Source organism: Puma concolor, chromosome D3 (genome assembly GCF_028749965.1).
Source record: "Puma concolor isolate L17-30 chromosome D3, mPumCon1.1.hap2, whole genome shotgun sequence".
NCBI lineage: Eukaryota > Metazoa > Chordata > Mammalia > Carnivora > Felidae > Puma > Puma concolor.
In genome coordinates, this window is record NC_141678.1 from 22059482 (window position 1) to 22080982 (window position 21501).

General features: G+C 57.5%; 1 protein-coding gene across 6 annotated transcripts; it reads right to left on the bottom strand.

The window, feature by feature from the left end:
* Window positions 1-63: 63 nt before the first annotated feature.
* Window positions 64-20479, bottom strand: SMTN (smoothelin). Of its 6 annotated transcripts, none has more exons than XM_025933188.2 (20): window positions 20356-20479; window positions 15668-15816; window positions 15185-15278; window positions 15020-15098; window positions 14827-14924; window positions 13599-13919; window positions 13438-13510; window positions 12760-12831; window positions 12158-12679; window positions 11796-11968; window positions 9765-9857; window positions 8530-8682; window positions 8367-8442; window positions 7113-7277; window positions 6953-7015; window positions 6664-6730; window positions 5533-5706; window positions 5223-5340; window positions 4478-4629; window positions 64-367 (listed from the first exon to the last, which is right to left on the bottom strand). In XM_025933188.2, exons 1-20 carry the CDS (start codon window positions 20404-20406, stop codon window positions 217-219), a joined length of 2844 nt encoding a protein of 947 aa, XP_025788973.1. In that variant the 5' UTR covers window positions 20407-20479; the 3' UTR covers window positions 64-216. The 6 variants fall into 6 exon arrangements, with proteins under 6 accessions (XP_025788973.1, XP_025788972.1, XP_086538176.1 ...); XM_086682049.1 differs by lacking the exon at window positions 9765-9857 and adding an exon at window positions 3359-3524 and having other exon boundaries at window positions 229-367; XM_025933187.2 differs by lacking the exon at window positions 9765-9857.
* Window positions 20480-21501: the final 1022 nt, after the last annotated feature.

A 21501-nucleotide genomic window follows, 5' to 3' on the forward strand; every position in this document is an offset into this window, starting at 1 on the left:
GTGTGCACACCTTGCCAAGCTACCCTCCATTCAACCCCCAAGACAGGCTGAGAGGAGTCAGGGTCGTTGAAAACCAATAATTTATCAAAACGCAGCGTGTGTATGCGGGGCAAGGTGTCGCGACAGACAGGGCAGCAGTGGGCAGGCGCAGAGGGAGGGGATGGTGCCTGGATGGTGGGGTCATCTTGCCGTAGGCTGGCCGTGCCGGCAGGGAGGCTAGACATTCTTGCCGCGCAGGCGCAGCTCGTGGCGCCTCAGGTGGTTGTAGAGCGACTGCACATAGGTGAAGACGCACTTGGGGTCGGGCTTCTTGCCCATGATCATCATGTCCTCCACCTCCACCAGGGGCACGCAGTCCACCAGCATCCTGCAGGAAGGGGGCACGGGGGTACTTGTCAGTGCTGGCCCCGTTTCCTGTGGCTACCCTCTATCCGGAGGTCTTTTCACTGCTTGCAGCCTGTTGGTCTTCCATAAACTCCAGATTCTTGATTGAGTGAAGGGATAAAAGCTTTCTGGGAAGACAGGAAACCCCAGGGCCCACTGACCCAAGCCTAGAAGCATCACTATGGGGAGCTAGGCCTAGCAGGTGTGGGTGGAGATGGGAGGAGAGCCATGCCCCATCCCACTCCGGGCAGGGTCCGGGTCTCTACCCCTAGCCCTGGAGGTTCCTGACTCCAGACCTCACCCATATTCTCTCTGGAGGGCCACTTCCTGCATACCCTCAATGGCACACTCCAGCTGGCAAAAGCCTCTGGGTTGGGCCATTGAATCCAGAGGGGCCTTACCAATGGCACACCTTTCTCTGCAGCCAGGACCCGCCCCAGTGACCCTCTGGGCATCTCTCAGATGCCTGGCCTGGTACCTCCTGTAGAGAGGCCTGGGAACCCCTGTCCTTGCCCCAGGGGACAATCCTGCTACAGGAGGTAGAAGACAGTGTGTGTGTGTGTGTGTGTAGTTCTTTAACCCTTACCCCCCTCCTTGGGTAGAGCAGGAGAAGCAGATGAGGGTCCCAAGCAATACAGACAGGACACCTACAACACGCTCAAGAGTGGGACCATCCATCTGTCATCCTCCAGAGTTCCAGCCATACTTTACAGAGGGAGACTGAGTCACAGAGCAGAATTCATTTGTTTCAGTTCCCATAGCTTGGTAGGTACAAGGCTGGGCCTCCTGGGACTTAAGTGCCCCAGCCCTGGGTGTTGACACCTGTCTGGAGCCCCTCTTCCCTACTGAAGAGTCATCTCCCCACTCTGGGGTGAATGGACTGCAGCTACTAAGCAACTGACAGCCCCAGAGCTCTAAAGCTAGAGTTTGCTCCCTGGCTCCATTTCCCCTCCTCTCCCAGAGCAAGTCCTCTTCTGCCTTGCCCCCTCCCGTAAGTCCACGTTAACTGAGTTTCCTTTGGCAGGGAAAGCATACAGGGAAGAACGGCTCCTATCGGTAACACACCAATGGGCCCAGGACTACCTTCCATCTTGTGCCATCAAGGTCAAACCTGGGACCATGGTAGGACTGGAGCCTACTCCTAGCTCACCTAGACTCCTTCATAAAGAAGCTTGGGAGGCAGAAGACCTCTGTTTCAGTCCACACTGTACCCTTGATCACCTGTGTGTGCTAGATAAAGCCCTGCCCTGTTCTGTGACTCAACTTTCCCATCTTTATAGCAACAAGTTCTCTGCCTCATTTGAGACCTTGGGAGCACTTAGATGAGTGAGGGGGTTTCTGACTCTGTTGCCGATGTGCTATGTGCCCTTGGCGTCTCTGCCCCAGACCGGACTTATTTTCCCAGCTATACTATGGTGAAGAAGGCAGCCTCTCTGTGCAGTTTCTTCAAACTGTGGCTATCTCTTCAGGGATCCTGGGCTCCCCAGCGTGGAGCTCCCTCCCACCTCTGGTGTCTTCCCTGGAGACCTTATAAAGCCATTGTTTACACTGGGGCTCACAGCTCAGGGCTTCAGCTGCCCCAGTGACAGGCCAAACAGAGGGCAATTCGAGCAACAGCACAGCTGAGTCACACTTTCCAACTGGATCAGGGCTGGGCTGGGCCCCTTTCCCTCCAGGCCAGTCTGCTGGGCAGCAGCTTGTAAGTCCATATATGACCTGGAGACAAAACCAAACCCATCCTCCTCTCACCTGCACGGCTTATCTATGGGTGGATGTGTCCACATGTGGGCTGCCCCCCACATGGCTCCAGGCCCTGAGGGGCATCTGAGTACATCCCTAGCTCTGTCCCTGACTCATTTGGGGAATCCCCTCCCTCTGGGTCTTTGACTTTTCTTCTCTCTGCACAATGGGTGGGAAAAGTGATGGGGTAGAGAAAAGAGCCTCTAAGTGGGGAATATGGAGTTCTAGTTTCCAGCAGTCTCTTGACCTAAAACCTCCAAGACTCTGAGCCACCTCTCTCCTTCTCTGAGCAACTTGTCTGGAATGGACAGTTAGCTCAGGACCTGAATTCCTACTGTAGCCATGAGGTAAGGTAACTAGAGAGAAAATGTCATAGCTGATTTGAAGACCCAGAACCCTAACCAGAAACATCTTCCTGTTATACTGGCCCTGCTCTTGAGCTCTCCAAGGAGTGTGGCACCACCAATTCCCCAGTGCCCAAACCTGAGGCCTAGTAGGCTTTCTTGAGCCTCCTTCTCCCCCTACCCCCAAACTGAATCCATCAGTCAGCCTCTCCTACTTCTAAGTTGCTCCAGCTATCTAGCACATTCCTTCACCACCCCCATCCCTCATCCAGACATTGTTCTAGAATGCTAACCAGACCCCTTCTCTGTTTGGAAATCTTTTATGACTCCTGTCTTTAGGAGGAAGTTCAAACTCCTGTGGCCCCTTCTCCTCTTCAAGCCCAGACTAAACTTCCTTCCCTTCTGCCCTTCATATGCAGACTAAACTTCCTTCTCTTCTCCCCTTCAAACCCAGACTAAACTTCCTTCCCTTCCTGAGTATGTATGCTACGCTCTCCATCTCTCTCGCCCCCAGCCCTGTACATAGACTCACCCTGCTGCCTGGGACTCCCTCTCCCTCCTCTAGCCTGAACTTGTTATTCAGATCCTAGCTTGGTTTGCACTTTTTTCAGATAGCTGTCCTGGACCTGTAGGCTGGGTCAGGTACCTCCTCTGGGGTTCCTTCCTGGGCTTCCTCCATCTCAGTCCTGCTCATGTGGGTCATCACTGCCCCATTAAAAGAACGGTCTTGCCTGCTAGGCCCTGAACTACCAGAAGACAGGGCCATGTCTGGCTCCTTCTGGCTCTTCTCGGGGTCCCCTTGCTTCTCCCACCCACCTCCCAGTCTCTCTCTGGGCCCCTCTGAGCAGATTCCAGCATACAGTGCAGGCAGGCGAGGAGGCATTTCTCACCGTGGGGCCCCTGAGCAGGGGTTAGGACTTTTTGGTTTTTACCAGCCCCTTCTGGACCAGACAGCGGTAGAACTCCTGGATGTACGTGTACACGCACTTCCAGTCAGGCTCTCGAAGCCGCACCATGTCCTCTGTGTCCAGGAGCTGCGGGCAGTCCGCATGGGTCCTGGGGAGGGTAGGGGGCCGGGAAGGGGCAGGGAGGCAGGGCCCAGGAGAGGAGAGGGGGAAGAGGCAGAGAAGAGAAAGGGGAGAACACAGAGACACACACATACACATACACACAGAGACAAGAGTTCAGTTACGTTCTCAGTGCTGCAGTCTGCCGGCCCCCCCCGCATGCCTCTTTCCCATTGTGGACGTGCCGCTCACTACCCATCACTAATGGTGTGCAATGCAGACAGGGGTGGGGGGCCAGACCAGTCACAGGTGCAGAGAACTCTTGGGGAAAGCGGGAATGGGGTGGGGGGCAATGGCGTTGGCACTGAGGTTGGAGAGGAGGGCTGTGCCCCAGGGAGGGGAGGTGAGGGAGGCGTGAAAGGAGGTGGGGGAGGAGGAAGAGGAAGAAATCTGGGGGAACCAGAAAGAGAAAAGGAGAGAAGGAAAGACAGATGGAGGGTGCTGAGGGTGAGGTGAGCAGACGGGGCAACGATTCCAAAGTGGAGGGCTTGCTAATGTCCTATATAAGCCTTTGGCGACACCTATATAGGCTGGACGGGCACGGTGCCCAGGCCAGGAGCCTCCTTTTGGAATCTCCAGCCGGGATCCCGTGGGAGCAGGAAGCTCTGGTGATAGTGGGAGGAGAGCAGGACAGAGAAAGGGAGAGAGAGAGGGAGTAAGGGGCAGAGGGAGGATGGAGGGGATATGGACAGGGCCACCTGGTGGGCCTTGGCCGGGGCTGGTAGGCGGGCCGGCGGCTCCTTCGTTCCGGCGGGCACCTGGCACACTCAGCAGCAGGTGGGCAGGGTGGAGAGGACAGGGGCTTTCTGGGGAAGGGGGTCTCAGCCGCTGTCTGACAGTGCAGCTGGCCAGCTTCAAGGGGCCTTGGGGCAGCTGGGCCTGGCCCAGATGCCCAGTCCCAGATGCCCAGCTGACACCAGCAGGACTGGGGCCCACACTTACTCAGCAGATGAGAAGGCCACCTCAAAGTTCTGACGCCGGTTCTGTGGGCTAAGCTGCCCATAGTCGAATGCCTCAGGGAAGAAGTTGTGCACCAGGGCACAGAAGGCCATCCCATCACTCCAACTTGAGGAGAAGTTCTGGATGTCCACGTGCTACGTATGGGTGGTGGGAGGACTGGTCAGCTTCCCTATGAGTTCTCTGCCCCCAGCATTTGGCATTCCAGGCATAGGGCAACTGGGGTCAGAGAGGCCCTATAGCTTGCCCAAGGCTGCACAGGGGATGGGCAGTGGGAACATGAGCATCCTTTAATTAAGTTTGTCAACTCCCTTGTCTACTACTTACAGTCACAGAGCAACCAGGAGGCCCAGCACCACCCAGCTAAGACCATGGTTATGTCTCCTTCACTCCTTTCCTTACTTACAGAAATTTACCAAGCCCCCTCACCTCCACCCCTACCCCCAAGAGCAATGAGGGGGGACTCGGAGGGTGAGGTCTGGCTCTGAACTGGGCCCTCATTAGGCCCTCCCACTTAATCACTTATTCTTGGATCTAGGGTATGTTGTGTGTCTTCCTTTGAGCCTGTTTCCTCATCCCAAAAGAGGGCTTCCATCGTCCCTGCCAGGTATGGGGACTATGAAAAGCACAGGGGGTGAGGAGTTCTGCCAAGAGGGAGGTGCGGAGCTGCAGGGTGGGGGTTGGGGGTAGGAGAAAGAAGGGCCGGGCTGCCTGGCCTTGTAGAGCTCACCTCATAACCACGTGTCTTTGCTCGGCACCAGTCCAGCAACATCTGCTTGATGCTGTTGGCATTGGGGACCCCAAAGCTGGTGGAACGCTGCACGGCTGCACGGGGTCCACCAGGGCTGCTGCAGGGGCACGTCAGGCAGGTCAGGCAGGTCACAAGGCGTGCTGCCTTGGTGGCCAACCCAGTGGGTTCCAGGCCCCGCCTTCCCTGTCCTTCAGGCCCCTCCCAGCTCTGCTCCCACAGCGCTTTCCCGTTTCTGGCCCCGCCCCATGCACTAATTAGGCCCCGCCCAGCCCCGCCCGCTGTCGCTCACCCAGAGGCGCCTTCCTTCTCCAGCTTCTCAATCATGGCCTTGCGCGCCTGGGAGGCTGAGGTCTTGGGCAGGCTCTGCGCCTTCATCAGCTCTTTCTTTTTCTCTGCTTGGCGTTTCTCGAGTGCGGCCAGGCTGCCGGGCCGTGGGCTGGCCTCATCCTCGCGGTCGAAGATACTGGGGGGGATAAGGAGGCGACTGTTAGGCCGCTCCTGAGCCTCAACCCCCAATTGCCAAGGGAAGGGACTTGTCGTGCTCCAGACTCTACACTCTGTGGTATATCCACAACCCACAAGCCGGCCCGCAAGGGAGTCGTCCTTATCACGTCTATTTTACAGGGTAGACTGAGGCTCAAAGGTGAAGAAGGTGGGAGCCACTCTTTTCCTTCAACAGACTTGGCCCTGGGGGCAGTTCTCTGAGAAGGCTCACTGCATGATCAAGTTACAGATGAGTTCAGATTCTGGGCACTAGCAACTAATAATACCTACCAGCATAATCATCATCATCATCATCATCATCATCATCATCATCATCATCATCTTATGTCTATTGAGCCTTTCCTATGTGCCATTTTAAATTTCACAAGGAGGGAGGGACCCTTATTTCCACTAAAGATGAGGAAACAGGCCCCTGGCCTCAGGTTTCAGAGGGCATGGGGGGCAGTGCACGAACACAGGTCTTTCTGAGTCAGAGTTCTTGGACGCCTGTGGTTTCCAGTATGAATTCTGCTCCTAACAGCCTTGATACACTCTGTATGATAGAGGTGTACTCCTCCCTCATGGGGCTAAAGTGCAAAGGTGCTCTGTGACATGGGATGTGGTCTGCAGACACTGAGAAGTGGCAGTGCCACCAGGCAGCTCATTGGCAGGCAGGCCTCTCTAAGGGCTCAACGCTATCACTGCCACTAAGAGCTGTGAGACCCTGAGCAAATCTCTGGCCTCCTCAGTGGTGTGGCTGAGGAATAGGTGAGATCATAAGGGGAGTAGGAGTGGTCTGACTCCTACTCTGACTCTCCCTGGCTGTATGCTTATCACCTTAAAGCACCTTGGTCTACCCCTCTGCAGAATGGGTATATAGTGAGGTCCCATGTGGCACTGACTCCTCTGTGGTCTAGGGATGGGTACCTATGCTCACCTGCCCATCTTCTTGGATGATGAAGAGGAGAAAGTCTTGGTTTGCACCATAGTACGGCCACCACCATCTGCAATAAAGGGGAAGAGGAGCAGGGTGAGGGCTTGGGCCTGGACATCAGGAGATAGGGCAGGGGGCTATTGTGGGGGGGATGGTGGTAGCCTCAGGCAGAGAAGAGAAAGTGACTGCTGGACAGAGAGACACACAGATGAAGGTACGGAGAGAGAGCTTGAGGATGAGTCTGAGGAAGTGGGCAGGCAGTCAGGCACAGGGCGACACCAGGCGGCCTTACTCTCCGAGCGCCTCACAAAACTCGACTCCACCGTGGTGGTGCGGGCCGTCCGTGTGCCATCATCTGGAGGGGCAGGGGATGAGAGGAAGAATATGAGCCATGGGGCCAGTGGGGTGGATATATTCCCACCTGGAGCCCTGAGCCTTGCTTGGCCTCTTACTGGAGTGGACGAGCCGCTCAGTCTTGGTGACAGTGCTGACAGCTGAGCCATCGGCTGCCCGCTGGCTGTGCCTCGTGGTGGTCTCAGTAGCTGTGTTGCCACGGCCCTCCCCTGGCCGGGCCCGTGCCTCTTGTAGCCGCCGTTCCCGTTCCTTGTCCCGCTGGTCTGGGTGGGGGATGCCCCATGCATGCCCAGAAGGGCCACCCATCACCCACAGAGCACATATGCACGGGCACACAAGATGGGGTGGGGGGGGGGCAACTTGTTAGAAATATTGAAGACACAGGGGACAAGGACCCTCTCTAGGAGTAGCTGAGGGTAAGGGGATAGCTATAACTTGGCAGGGGGTGGGGGAGAGGTGGTGTGTGGCAATGGACTCAGGGAGAAACAAAGGAATATGGAAGAGCTGAACTCAAAGGGGGAGTATTTGGATCCAAGAAGGGAATTTCTATGGGAATGAGTAGCTTCCAGAGTGAATATGCAGATCCAGCGAGGAAGTAGCAGAATTCAGGGAGGGAGAAGCTGAGTGAGGCTAGTAGCTGAGTGGGTCTTTAAATGAGTCTTAGGTGGGAGAAGAGCAGCTAGAAGAAGAAATATCTAGATCCAAGGAAGGAGTAATTGGAGGTACCTGAGAAGTAATTCAATCCGGGGAAAGAGTAGTTGAGAGAGAAGCTGGCAAAAGGGGTGACTGGGCCTAAAGAAGTAGGTAGGCAGGCATAGGAGCCAGGTGGCCATCAATGGGGCCTGGAGGAAGCAGTTAGATTCAGAGAGTATCTAGAGAAGGAAATAAATCTAGAATCCAAGCAAATGAATAGCTGGGTCCAGGGAGGAAGTAGCTGGGCTCAGAGAAGGGGAAGCTGGGTAGGGGCAGAGCTACAGTGGTCATCAGTGGAACTCAAGGAGAGAAAAGCAGCTGCTGGGAGGAGTATCTGGATTCAGGGAAGGAGTAGTTGGCAGTAGGTGGAGAAGCAATGGGATCCAAGAAGGAGTAGCTAGGAGAGGGAGTACCCGGGTCTTGGAAGGAGAAGAGAAGCTGGTTGGGGACAGTATAACTGGGGTGGTCAGGGGGAGAGATGTAGCTAGGGAAGGGAGAAGCTGGATCCAGGGAGAAGGAGGCAAGGGAACATTTGGGTCTAGAGAAGAAGCTGGGTAGGGCAGGTACTGAACTAGCATGTCCACGAATGGACCCCAGAGTAAAGGGAGCAGCTGGGGAATGGAGCAACTGGATCTAGGGTGGGGCAACCGGCTCTCTACCTCTCTTCTTTTGTCGGAGCTCACGTAGCGCAGCCCGGATGAGCTTCCGCTCCTCAAAGTCTGTAGTCTGATCCAGCTGCAGATAGAACCCCTGTCATTACCCACCTGGTGCCTGCTGGTCCCTGCTCCCTGCCAACCCCTAGTCCACCAGATCTGGCCATACCATCTTGTCCAGGATGCTTTCATCCTCGATGGCCATCAGCTCCTCAGTGTTCAGGGGACTCCGCGTCTCTGGTGCTTTGTCTACCCGGGTCTGCTCAGCACCATTAGCCACTTCCACTTCTGCAGACGGGGGCTCTGCTGGCTCTGGCTCCATCTGCAGGGTGGGGAGTGGGCATGGACTTTAAGGAGGGGTGTGGACGAAACCAACCATGCCCATGCCAATGGTTAGGGGACCGGGCCGTGGGTCTGCTGGCACAGCCTTGGAAATAACTACTAACCAGTCAGACTGCCTGTGCAAAGATGGCTGTCTGGTGTCAGACTCAGAGAAGAGGCACTGACAGCCTTGTTGTAGGGCTTCCCGTGTACGTGGAATTGCGTCAATAACGGTGATTTTCATTTGGTAGTAAGCATTGTATAAGCACTAGGGATTTTACTGTCCCTATTTAACACAAGGGAAAACTGAGGCTCAGGGTAGCTGCATGACTTGCCCATAGTCCTAGAAGTGTGATGTAACCTGGGGTCTGAGCTGAGCTTATCTCCTAAACCTGAGTTCTTTCTGCTGCTTCATTCCCAGCCTCCTCCCAAGCAGGCTGTGCTCTGTCCTGGAAGTTCCCAAGGCCTGAGCCCTCCTGGGCCAGTGCCCAGGCAGCACATGCCACACACACACACACACACACACACACACACACACACCCCAAAGGGGCTGGACCAGGGCCCTTGGGCTCCTGACCAGGTGTCTGACTGGGACTGCCCAGAGCCAAGTCCTCTCTGAAGCTTGCTCCTGCTCCCTGCTCCATACTGGGAACTACCCTCTAAAGGGCCTGTGGCCCCAACCTAGCACCCTACCCCTCCCAGGACATCTTCTAAGCACTTGCAGACAAGCCCCCAGCCCAACTATCACAGCCCCTCTCCTCCTGGCAGGGCCTCTCAGTCTGCTGTAAGGGTAAGGAGAGCTGAGGTGGCAGCTGCTCTAGGGAGACTCAGCCTGACTGGGGCATAGTAGGGGTGGGGGTGGGGACTGGGCCCTGGCCAGGGGCTGCTAGGGCAGCCGCCATGCATGCCTCAGGGCCAGGAGCCTGGCACTCTCTTGCCTGAGTGTTAGAGCACTAGCACTCCAGTCCCCTCTGCAGATATGTAAACTGAGGCTCAGAGAAGGTAGTGGCACACCAAAGGTCAGTCAGCAGGGGCAGAACCTGCTCAAAACCACCCCTGTCCCCCCAGCCCATAGGGACTTACGAGACTGCTGCTGCGGGCAGGGCCAGCAGAGGAGCGGCGGCGGGTGCTGAAGGCAGGCGGGTGGGCCACAGGGGTCCCGGCATCCTCAGCCGCCTGGAAGAGGGCCTCGGGGTCGGCAGCAGCCAGGAGCAGCTCACTGGGCTCCAGCTCAGGCTCAAGGTCAGGCACAAGTGGGACCCCCAGGCGCAGGCTCAGCACCTCCACCTGCCTGCCCAGTGCATCCAGCCGCCGGCTCAGTGCTGCTGTCTCCACCCGCAGCTCTTCAGCTGCCCGGGCCACTGGCTCCATGGCCGAGGCAGCTGCCTCAGCTGCCTGGGTCACTGCCGCCCGCCCTGCCTCAGCCACTGCCCGCAGCTCTTCCAACGCCAAGTGCAATCGTTCCTCAAGGGCTGCAGCCAGCTCAGACCCGGGCCCTGGTACCCCCGGCATGGTGATGGCAGGGGCTCTGTGGTGGGATGACGATGGGGACAGTGGTAGGGACAGTTGCCTCTGGCTGGCAGTGTCAGAGTCTTTGCAGCTGGCCTGAGGGCGAAGGCAAGGGCAGTGGGCCTGCTCCGCCCCTGCTGGCCTCCCAGCCTCCCAGCCTGCCACCCGCCAGCTGGGGCTGTGGCCCAAATAGAAACCTATTCTGGGCTCCTTGTGGAGGGGGTTGTGGGGGAGGGGTGGCCTGTCCAAGCAGGCAGACGGCCAGGCCTGGTGCTGGCCGTGCAAAGATCACAGACTGGCAACACAGCAAAGCTGCACAGGTTCTGAAGAATTACCTAGGCCAGGGCCCCATGCCCCACAGATGGGGAAACTGAGGCAGGAAGCAATAAATGGGCCTGCCTGGGCTACCATTTGCATTAGCTGTGAGGATCCAGTCTGCCAGACTCCAAGAGCCTGCACTCCTTTGCCTTCATGCCATGCTGTTTTAGAAATCCTTGAACAAATGGAGGAAATGGAGGCACAGAGAGGCGGGACTTTGAGCAATCTGCTATAACAAGCATCTCGTCCCTGAGATAAATATCCTCTGGCCTGTCTGTGGTGCTTGGATACAACCACAGACTTTGAGCACATTTTAGGTACTTTTCTGCTTTCCCTTGATTCTAGATGGGGAAATTGAGATGCGTTAGTGGTATCACATGCAGGGCTCACTGTTTCACCTCCCACCCACCCCAAGGGCCTCAGCTACCATCCCCTCACTCTCTTGGCAGAGAGCAGTTAAGTCCTGCTCTGTGGGGGTAAGGGTGCTTTCTTCCCCCTACCCTCTCCTTGTTACCCCTGAGAAGGCCCAAAGCTGGCTCTAGCCATCTCACCTCAACCAAAGTCCCATTCAGTCCCTGGTGCAGCACAGAGGACATTACCTGGGCAGTCAGGCGGCCCACTGGGGATCCCTTCCCCAGCTGAGCTTCCAGCCAGCTGATCCCAGGCTCAGGAATGAATAATGGAGGGATGCGGCGTATTCAGTTCCCGTGGCACCTGTTAGGCTGCTGCCTCACCTGACTGGCACCCCCTGCCTGTCCCCCCCATCAATGTTTCTGTTCAACCCCCCCTCCCCCAGAGATGTTGACGCAGATGGTAATCACTAATCTCCAATCTCCTAACAGGCTAGGCTGATCTTGGATGAGCAGATCAGCAGCTTTGCTTCTTGGGGCTGAGCTCCAGTATGGAGTAGGAACAGGGGCACTGGGGCCATCAGAAGAGGGGGCAAGTCCTCACCATCCTCTTTGAGCTTGAATTTTCCCATCTGTTCATTAGGAATCAACCAACCTATTTTGGACTAAAGACCAGAGATCAGCATGTGAGAAGCTTGAGGCCAGTACAGAGTAAGCTTCTGACACACCTAGTGGCTTGGTATACTAGGGTCTGCCTTTAGCTCTGCCACCAACTGGTTCTGGACTGTAGGTAGCCACCTTCTCTCTCTGGGCCTCAGTTTCCCCATGTGTTCAGTGGGGGAGGAATGGAGCAGAGGAATCCTGCTAGCCCTACATCCTGAAGCAGTTTATATAAGATTGCTGGATGGTGACGCTGGTGGGGTAAGAAGGGGCTCACCTTAATGCCGCAGCCTCCCCGGCTATCAGGGGAGGCATGGCTGAAGCTGGTGACGTGAGTGACGCTACCCAGGCGCGCCAGGGTCCCAGGGCTGCTGATATGGGTGATGGTGCTCTTGCCCCCACTGCTGGTGCTAAGGAGGGTGGGAGGCGCCCGTAGTCCCAGTGTCAGTTCTGGAGGAGGAGAAGGGCCACTGTTAGATCAGCTGGGGTGAGGGCAATGCCAGCCAAGGTTAATGGTGCCCCTTGCTCCCAGCACATCCTTTGGAGACACCCTGAAGCCTGACCACAGCACTCGTTCTATATGCAGAGCTGTCTGCAAATGCTCATCCCCAGCAGTGGGGAGACAGGGGGGAGGCCTACCTGCCCTCTGGTTGCCTGTGGGCAGCAGCACTCGGCCTGTGGATGCCTGGCCACGGCCATCCTTGATCTCGATGGTGAATGTGGTCTTCATACTGGCCCCTGGCTCAGCAGTGCCGACAGGCACAGGAAGCAGGGCACTGGGCTCCTCTGAGCGGGCCACGGGCCCCCCTGCTCTGTTTTCAAGGGGCCTGGCAGCCAAGCCCCGCCTCCCGGGGCCCTCCTCCCGGGGGCAGCTCTGAAGCTGGGCCAGGGGCCTGGCTGTTCCTCGTGGCTCCTTGCTGAGTCGGGAGGAGGTGTCGCTGGGGCCCCGTGAGGAGGAGCTGTTGGAAGAGGAGGCAGGAGTAGTGCTGATGTGGGAGGGGCCCAGGAGTCTTGTGGGGGTCGAGGGACCCAGGACCAACCGGGGTGGACCCTCCTGAAGCCCAGCAGCCATAGGAGAATCAGATGTGAACTTGCGCACACGATCCCGCACGGAGCCAGCCCGCTGGAATGAGGAAGGTCCACTGGCAAGAGTGGTGGGCTCTAGAAGGGACAGGAGGGTTATCAGTGACTGGGTGGGACAGGGACTGCCCCAAGTCTGCAATAGTGGGAACAGGTAGTACCTCGGTTCTGGGCTGGCTGGCAGGGACTGAGCATGGACAGGGAGCGTTGGCAGGGACGGGGTCCAGCCAGGTCTGGCAGTTTGGAGAGATGGCCAGGTGGGGAAAGACAGAGGAGAGTGGATATGGAAGTTCCGCCTCTCATAAGTCTCTCCTCCACACCTCCTCAGCTTCCCAACCCCTTCCTGTATTCCAGCCTCCCCGTCCCATGTTGCACCTCCCATAGCTCCTGGCCTCCCCACTCAGCTGTATCTCTCTTATAGGCTCCTCCTTCTCCTCCTGCACTGACCCTAGGATGACTTGGACACTCCTGGGGGCTTGGGCTAGGCTTAGGCTGGAGGAAGGGTGCCCAGATCCTTCCTGCTGATGGGGATACAGGACACCCCCCCCCTCCCCCCCCCCCGTCCAGCACTGCCCATGGCCTCAGCTGGGAGATGGGCGCACTCCCTTATTGGGGAAAAGAATGTGCCTGAGGCCCGTTGCCTTTCAAGGCTGCAGGGAGGCCTCTGGCCATGGGATGGGGGTTGGGGAGGGCCAGGCTGGGGGTGGGGACACTTCAGGGCAGTGGGAGGAGTGTTAGGGACTGCTTCCTCTTGAGGAAGCTGAAGCTGTCTAGGCATTAGAGCCCATTTTCCAGACAGGGAAGGGGAGGCCTATAGCTACCCCTATGGGGACCCTCACCTGCTCTCTTTGTGTCGGAGGGACCTTTGGTGGGGCCTTGGACAGCTGGGGGCTCTGTGGGGCCAGGCAGGAGCTGCAGGGGAGACATAGCATGGGCAGGGCCTGACTCCCAAACTGAGGAGCTCACCTGCTTGGCATCCCTGTCCCTCATCCAGACTCACCTTGTTGACCGCCTGCCTCTCAGTGCTGGGGGTGGCTGGCAGCTCCTGGGGCTCAGGGCTGGTGGCCCTGGGTGGGCTGGAGGGTGACTCGGGGCTGCCCACAGCCTCAGCAACAGGACACCGGGCCTCAGAAGGCTCTAGTGGAGGCTCAGGAGAAGCAGTGGTAGGTGAATTGACGGGTGAGGCAGGTAAGCTGGGTGTGCCCCCAGGTGGGGCCTGCACCAGGAGTGTCACTGTGGTCACATCTCGGCTGGTGCCCTGGGGGGTTGGGGTTGGCTCTGGGATCTCTGCCTGCTGCTTCTGTTTCTCTCGCTCCGGCACCTGTGGGAGACCCACATGATGCAGTCAAGGCTCCCCAGGCTGGCAGGTGCCCAGGGCAGGGCATGCAAAGCAGAGGGGTTAGGCATAGCTTCCTGTGGGCACACCTGCACATGCAGGGGCACTGGCACACCATGGGAGGTCTCTGATACTCACTTCCTAACCTCCTGGCACTGCCTGGTCAAGCGTGGTTCAAAGAGGACTAGATACTATACCAGGGGTTGGGGATGACAGGAGACCTCCTGGGGACTCCCAACCTTAACAGATCCCTGGAGCAGAGGCCTCTGACCCCTGATCCTGGCCTGGTTAATCAGAGTGTGTGGGAGGGGGCGGCAGCTTGGGGCGGGGTGGCGGGGAGGGGGAGTCCTTCAAGAACTGGGACCAGCGGCCTCTGCTGGCCACTGAAGGAACCTCCATGGCCGGACCTCTCACCCATACCCCCTGGAGAACAGTGCTCCACAGAGTCAGCTGGGGTGTGATATGTAGAGTCAAGCTAAGGATGTGGGCTGTCTGGAGGGAGAAGGACAGCCTCAGGCTAGGTTTAAGCTAGGGAGGTCAGGTTCAGATCTGCATTTCAGGGAGATTGCACTGGCTACTGAGTGGAGGCTGGATGGCCATGGTGGGGTGAAATGTAGTTATGGAAGCAGGCAGGCCAGCAAGTTGGTAAGGGAGACACACTCAGGAGCTGTGTAGACAGTCTGGCTTTGAGGGGAAGATACAAAGTCTGGATTGGGGGACATGTGGCCAGAGGTTATCCAAGAGACTAGGCAGAGGTGTGAGATAGTGTCCCCCAAACACCTCCCCACCCCATGAGGTACCAGTCTAGCAAAGACAAGTAGGTGCTCTGTGCTGCTAGCATCTGTGGGCACAGGACACTGGGCTACCCGCCCACCTTGCTCACATTCCTTACCTCACACCGTTCCAGCCTGTGTGCTGCCCGCCCCTTGCTCTCTTCTCTTGAGCCACTGTTGGGACGCCCGCTGCACAACCTCCCAGCCAACGTGGCAGCTGGAAGGGAAGGAAAACATGTCAGGTGAGTGGCCAGCAGGTGCTGTGGGTGGCATGCAGCAGTACACAGGGTAGGGCCAGGGCAGGGCACATACCCTCAATCTCCTGGGCCCTTATGCGGCGGATGGCAGCTCGGATCAGCTTGCGTTCCTCATACTCACCAGCACCTCGCAGCTATGGGTGAGAAACAGGCCGCAGGTGCTGGACTGTGGAGTCCAGGTCTTCCCCTGCCCTGCCACATCCCCTGCCCTGGGCCTCACCAGTGCAGTCAGCTCTTCCACGTCATTCATGGACTCCAGCTGCCCTGCCAGCCGCGCCAGAGCAGCTTGCTGCTCCGCTTCCTGCTGCTGAGAGCTGCAGGGACATCATGACTATAACTCCTACTGCCATAGCCAAGTCATGGAGGATGTGGGCTGAGGGTAGGGGCAGGACAGGGTACACAGAGGAGTAGGTAGCTAAGCACACCCTCTGGCTACATGCTGGCACATGCATGCCCATGTACGTGAGCACTAATACCACAGGCTCAGACGTGTTATCTACGTGGGTGTGTCCAGGACTCCATGACTGGTGAGTGGTCCATGCCCATAAACATCCCTGTATATTCCATATGCCTGCCTATACTGCCATTTGCACACCCACATGGGCAGCGGACACACCTGTGCTCGTGCCTGCCTGCACAACACAAGCCGAGCCCTGGCACATACTCCTCCCACCTGCATGACCATCCCTCCCTGGCCACTCACTGCAGCCAGTTCTCCTTGTTGTCCTGCCGCTCAGCACGGAAGCGCTTGGATGCCAGGGCCTCCTCCTCACGCTGCAGCTCCTGCCGCTGCAACTCCCGGATGGCTGAGCGGATGCGCCGCCGCTCTGCCAGATCCGCTGTGACCTCCAACTGTGGGGCAGGCGGGGGTGAGGGGCAAATCATTTTGGCTGCCAGGGGCGGAGGGCGGGCACCAGCTGCCCACAGCTTGGCCTGGGCCACAATGAGTGGTCTGTCTCCACTCTCTCTGCCACATGTCTGTCACGAGCCTGCCCTTCCACCCACGCAGGGTCTCAGGGAGACCTGGCTTATGGAACCAGAGCTCTTGGACAGCCTACTGTGCACTATGGTTCACAGAGTGGGCAGCCAGCAACTGCCCATCTGTGCCAGGTGCCAAGCCAGGCACTCCTTCTTGAGACTCAACTCCTGTCACTCAGAGTCCTTCATCAAATTCCCAAGGGCCAGGGAGTATTGCAGGAAGAAGGAGGCTACCCTACAGGGCCCCAACACTGTCCCTGGGGAAGGAAGGGTGATTAGGGCAGATGGAGTCCACCCTGTGAGCAAGGAAGACTCCCATGTTCTAGTCCCAAAGCACTACAGTCTTGCTGCGGGTGGCAGCCTCATCCACACTGGACTGATGGGAAAACTGAGGCAGGGGCAGGTGCTCAGGAGTCCTAGTTTATTGCTTGGCTGGGGGCTATTTTTTCCTGCCTGTACTGGCCCAGCACTATCCACCGTCAAAGGGGCCAAGGCCCAGAGTAGGAAGGTCAGTCCCTCAGATAATAGAGCTGCATTAGAGTCTACCCAGGGCCCTAGAGAGGGCATCAATGAGGGACAGGTGCTCCCACCAGCTTCTTAGCCCCTTAATTCCTGGGAAATTGGAGATGGTTGGTTTAACCACTCTCAGGAAAGGGCACCTTTTCTGGGCAGAGTCAGTCAATTCTGTTGCCTCCCCTACACTGCTACCACCCACCTCCCCAGCCCAATCTCAAGAGAGAGAGGACTGGCACAGGGACCCCAGGAAGATAATGGCTGAGATAAATCCCCGGTATGGGCCTGAGCCAAATAGGAGCAAGTATAGGCAAAGTGATTTCCTCTGTCCCCACTCCCCAAATCATTCAGGGGGAGGGTCCAGGAACCCTCTACTTCCTTTCTTTATAGCTCCTCCCCCATCATTCCTTCCTGTTCCCAGGTGGGGGTCCAAGTTACAACAGGGTGCATGGGCTGGCCCAACTCTGCCATCACTTGTCCCAGTCTGAAAAGAGTAGGGAGAGCCCCGGGAGACAGATCCCTCCATGGTTCCTTCAGGCTCCACATTGCTGAAGAGCTATGGGAGAGTCCCTGAGGCTCAGGCCAGAACCCCCAGCTTGCTCCAGCTTCAGTCCAGTCCTGGCTGGGTGGTCAGGAGCATGTCCTTAACCTCTCTGTGTCTTGTTTTTCTCATTTGCCAAATGGAACAATGACTCCCACCTCAGGGCAGTGGATGGGGATGGGGGCAGTGACTTGGGGTCCCCCCTTCATAGCTGTACATGCAGTAAACATCACCCCCTCCTTGGTTCCAGCCACTCAGAAGGAGAGAGAGGCAAGGGCAAAAGAGTACAAGATACGAGATATCAGTAACATTGAGAACCTATCTAACAGGTCCTGCGCTGAGTCCCCAGTTTGTCCTAATCTCACAGAAACCCTAGGTACCTTATTACTCCCATTTGACAGATGAAGAAACTGTGGCTCAGTGGGGAGAAGTCATTTGCTAAAGGCCAAATGACCCGAGCCAGGATTTGAACCCAGGTTTCTAGGACTCCAGAGTCTGCCTTGGGCTGAAGATAGCTCTGTTGCTGGGGTGTGTCTGCCATGGTGGGTACCTCAAGGACCTTGGCATACTATGTTAGGAACCCTCTCTAGTCTAGACTAGAGATAGACCAGAGGGTAGAGACAGAGACAGACAGAGGGTAAAGAGGCTAAGAGATAAAATGACTAGCCCTTTGTCTCCTGGGTACCCCTTCCCAATGCCCTGGATTCCAGAGACTGGGTTCTTATCTCTGAAAACAGCCTGATGTGGAAACTTGGCTACCTCTGTAATCCCTAGGAGCCTCACTATCCCCATCTGGAAAGTAGAAGTCCCTCCCTGGTCCCTGTCTGATACTCTCCCCAAGTGAGTGGGATGGGGCTGGGGGAAGGACAACCTCATTCCACTGATCATTCCCCAGCATGACCTTTCCCCTTTGGGCCTGAAAGCACAGGCCTGCCCACAGTAACCCTGCTGTGCATCCTATATTCCTTACCCTCTCAGGCCCCACCGTTGTGTGTGGAGGGGGCTGTGGGAGGGAGGGAAGGAAGTACAAAGCGCCATTGTCCACCAGAGGGAAGGGGAAGGGGATAGGGCGGTTTCTGAAACTGCCCAGTGAAATTCTCCCGGGAGGAAAGAGGGCACTTCCTCCTCCTGGGGGGCGGGTCTCCGGGCCTTTCTGCCCTCGCCGTTTGGGAGTGGGGGTGGGGTCTGACCCGCTCTGGCTCTCCCTGGGCCTCAGTCTCCTCACTAGCACAATACAGGAGACTTTCCAGGCATTCGCTCAGTCCCATGGGGGACGGGCCGGCAGTGGAGCGAGGCCTCGCCAGGGGGCGCTGAAGGTCCGAAGGCTCCGGAACCGCCCGCCCTCCCAGGCAGGGCACGGCCCACGCCTCTCCCGGGGAGCCCAGCACTAGGCGCCCAGTCGGGAGCCAGACAGGAAAGCCCCCCGCCACCGCCTGCTTTAATGTCTCTCGTTGCGGAGAAGAAATCGAAGTTCACAGAACTTAAGCAGCTTCCCTAGGTCACCCAGCTAGGGAGCGTCGGAACCTGAACTTGAACCCGGGACTGAGGAGGAGGGCGTCCGGTATGTGGCGGAGGGGCACGCGGCGTGCCTGTCCCCAAGTGCCCCCATCCCGCGCAGGCACCCCCGCCTCGTCCACAGGAATGTGCGGGAGCGGAGGCCGGAAGCGGCTGCCCGGGTCCCCAATCGGCCCGAAGCTGGGGCGCCGGCCAGCTTTCCCTTATAAGGCCCGACCCCGCGGGGAGGGGCCCGGCTTGGGACGCCGCCGTTCTTGCCACGAGGCCGGCGGGAGCCAGGCCGGAGCTCTGGGCGGGACCCTCGGCAATGCCCGGGCGAAGTAATGGCGGGGCGCCGGCCGTGGAGGAACCGGTCTGGGGGTGCGAAAGACTTTGGGCGGTTTTGCCGCCCCCAGACGAGGGGCAGCGAGTGGTTTAGTCCTTTCCCAGGGAGGGGGCGGGGCTGGGCCGATTACAGCTACCGCTCTGGCTTCTCTGAAAACCCAGCACCCAAACTCTGCATGGGGTTAGGGAGTGGCGACTGGAGAACCCTGAGCCTCAGAGTGGACCCCTAGAGATGGAGATGCGCGGGGACCTGGCTTTCTTTCTGGAACGCTCTGCGTCTACTACCCCCATCTGACTTCCTGACCTGAGGGGGGAGGTCGAGCTGACGTGGTGGGAACCCCTGGGAAACCAATCCAGCACACAGCTGGCTGTGGCGATGGCAGACACCCAGAGAGTCTAAGGTGCTGGTCTGACTGCCTTGGGTAGGTTATGGCACCACTGGACACTGCCGAGTGACCCCTGCGTCCGGAAGAATGGTATGGGGGTGGGTAGGTCACTTGCTTTCTATTAGGAAAGGTAAATCTTTAATCCCACTCCCCCTCCACTGTCCACCCTCACAAGGGTCAAGGGCGGAGCTGGGAGGGTGGGCGCAGAGCTCTGGCCCCTCCAGTGCTGCAGCTCCCTGCCTTTGATCGTGGGTACATGTCTGCCCTCTTTTGTTGCCCTAAAGCCTTTCTGTGCATGGCAATGGGGGAGGGGGGAGGCTATGGTTAGATAGGGCCTCAAGAAAGTGAGGAAAGAGTGGGCCCATCCTTCTTCCACCCTAAGATCTGGGCCCATGCCTCATTCCATCCCCATGCCAACTCTAGGACCTACATATATGTTTGCACACATCTCCAGCTCCCATTTTACAGGTAAAGAAACTGAGGCTCAGAAAAAAATGACAGACTAGAAGTGACAGAGCTTATAAGGGCCCCCAAAGCCTGTCTCTTTTTATGGGCTCTTCTGACCTTGACTTACCCAAGATATGGTCCCCCATGGCCCTCTTTGGGGTTTGTTTGGATCCTGGCACTCTATCTTCCTAGCAGGGTGCCCTAAGGGAGGTTATTTCACCTCTCTGAGCCACAGTGCCCTCTTGGCTTTTGGAGCTGCTGTGACCATTCTGTGAGATGGTCTAGCATCCAGCCTGACCCCTACTGTGCCCTGGCATTTTTAATCATTGCTGCTACTATTATCATTGGGCCAGCCTCCAGGGGTGGACACTGCCCAGGCTGTTGCTTGGGAGAGAAAATGTAGCCTCCCCACACCTGTGGTTACACATGGGCGAGTCCTCAGCAGTTACTGTTTAAACAGGTGGTAGCAGTGGGGGGACTGGGAGGGACCAGGCCTCAGCACCTGGCACAGACAGGCACATGCTACTGGGTCCTCTGCATCAGCCATGCATAACAGGTTTAGCCCTGTTCCCCTGAGCCCTCATCCTCCCCCCTCCCCTCCTCTTGTCAGCTGCGAGGTAGCCTGGACAGGCCCTGCCTCTGACCTGGCTTGCCTGTTATCACAGCAGGGATGATCGGGCCACTTACCAGCTTCCGCAGGGCTCCTTCGTCCAGCCCAGCTAAGGCCTCATCTGCCATCACGATGGCTCCTAGCTCTGTCCGTCCCCTCCTGGTGAGATCCCTGGTGCCTGTGGCACCTGACACCAGCTCAAGGAATCTGCAGGGGACAGACATGAATCAGGCCTGCTGGGACTTCTAGAAACCACAGGCACTTGGGCCCTGTGCCTCAGTTTCTCTAACCCATGATAATCTGTTGGTGTCCCATTCTTGCTACCTGTGGCTGCTGGCTGGGGGTTGCTCTCTGCCCTAGGGTGGTATTTTGAAAAACTTAAACCAAGTGTGGGAGTCCCTGGTTCCAGCACAGCGAACTCAATGCCAGCCTGCTGTGTGGCCTAAACTGGGCCCTCACCCTGTCTTAAGCATCAGAGAGCTTAGAGGATTGAGAAGGTCCACCACAGCCGTGCTCACCACCAGGGGGTGCCTGCCAGACTCATTTCCTGCCCCACCCACCCATCCCCAGGGCCTGCCCAGCCCCCACTCGGACCAAAAGTTCAGTCTCTGTGGGCTGAGCCCATATCCAAATCCTTGCTGCCACTTGCCCTCCTTACCCCAGGTGATTTAATCCATCAGAGGTAACCTCCTGTCTTCCAGTTCTTGAGGGCAGCCCTCTATACACACTCCTCTTTTCTCCTCCCCTTCCTGCCCTCCCCCTGATGCCAGTTGCCCAGACCTCATGAAGCCAGGTGTCCAGGCAACCGGCTCCTCCTGCCAATTTACACACTTAGAATCGAATTCCCCAGCTAGAATGGCCTACAGAACCTGACACATCCAGCCTCTGGATAGGCAAACTGAGGATTGGAGAGGGCAGGGATTTGTCACAAGGGGAAAGTAGGATTCCAAAGATCCAAAGAGCAGGAACGGATTTAATCAAAATCTTGGCCACTTCTGGCTTCTGAAGCCCCCCTCCAAAGTGCCCCTAGGGGCTTTTTTTGCTCCATCATTGCATCAAAATGGCCCCCTAAATCCTGGCCCAACCTCCTAGTGCAGCTCCTTCCTTCTTCCTGCAGCCCTCATGTCTATGGAATTTGAGGGCCCACAGCCTGACACACCATAGTTGCTTAGTTAATGTATGGTGACTGAAATGGTCCCAGGATTGCCACCCCCCCCCCCCCA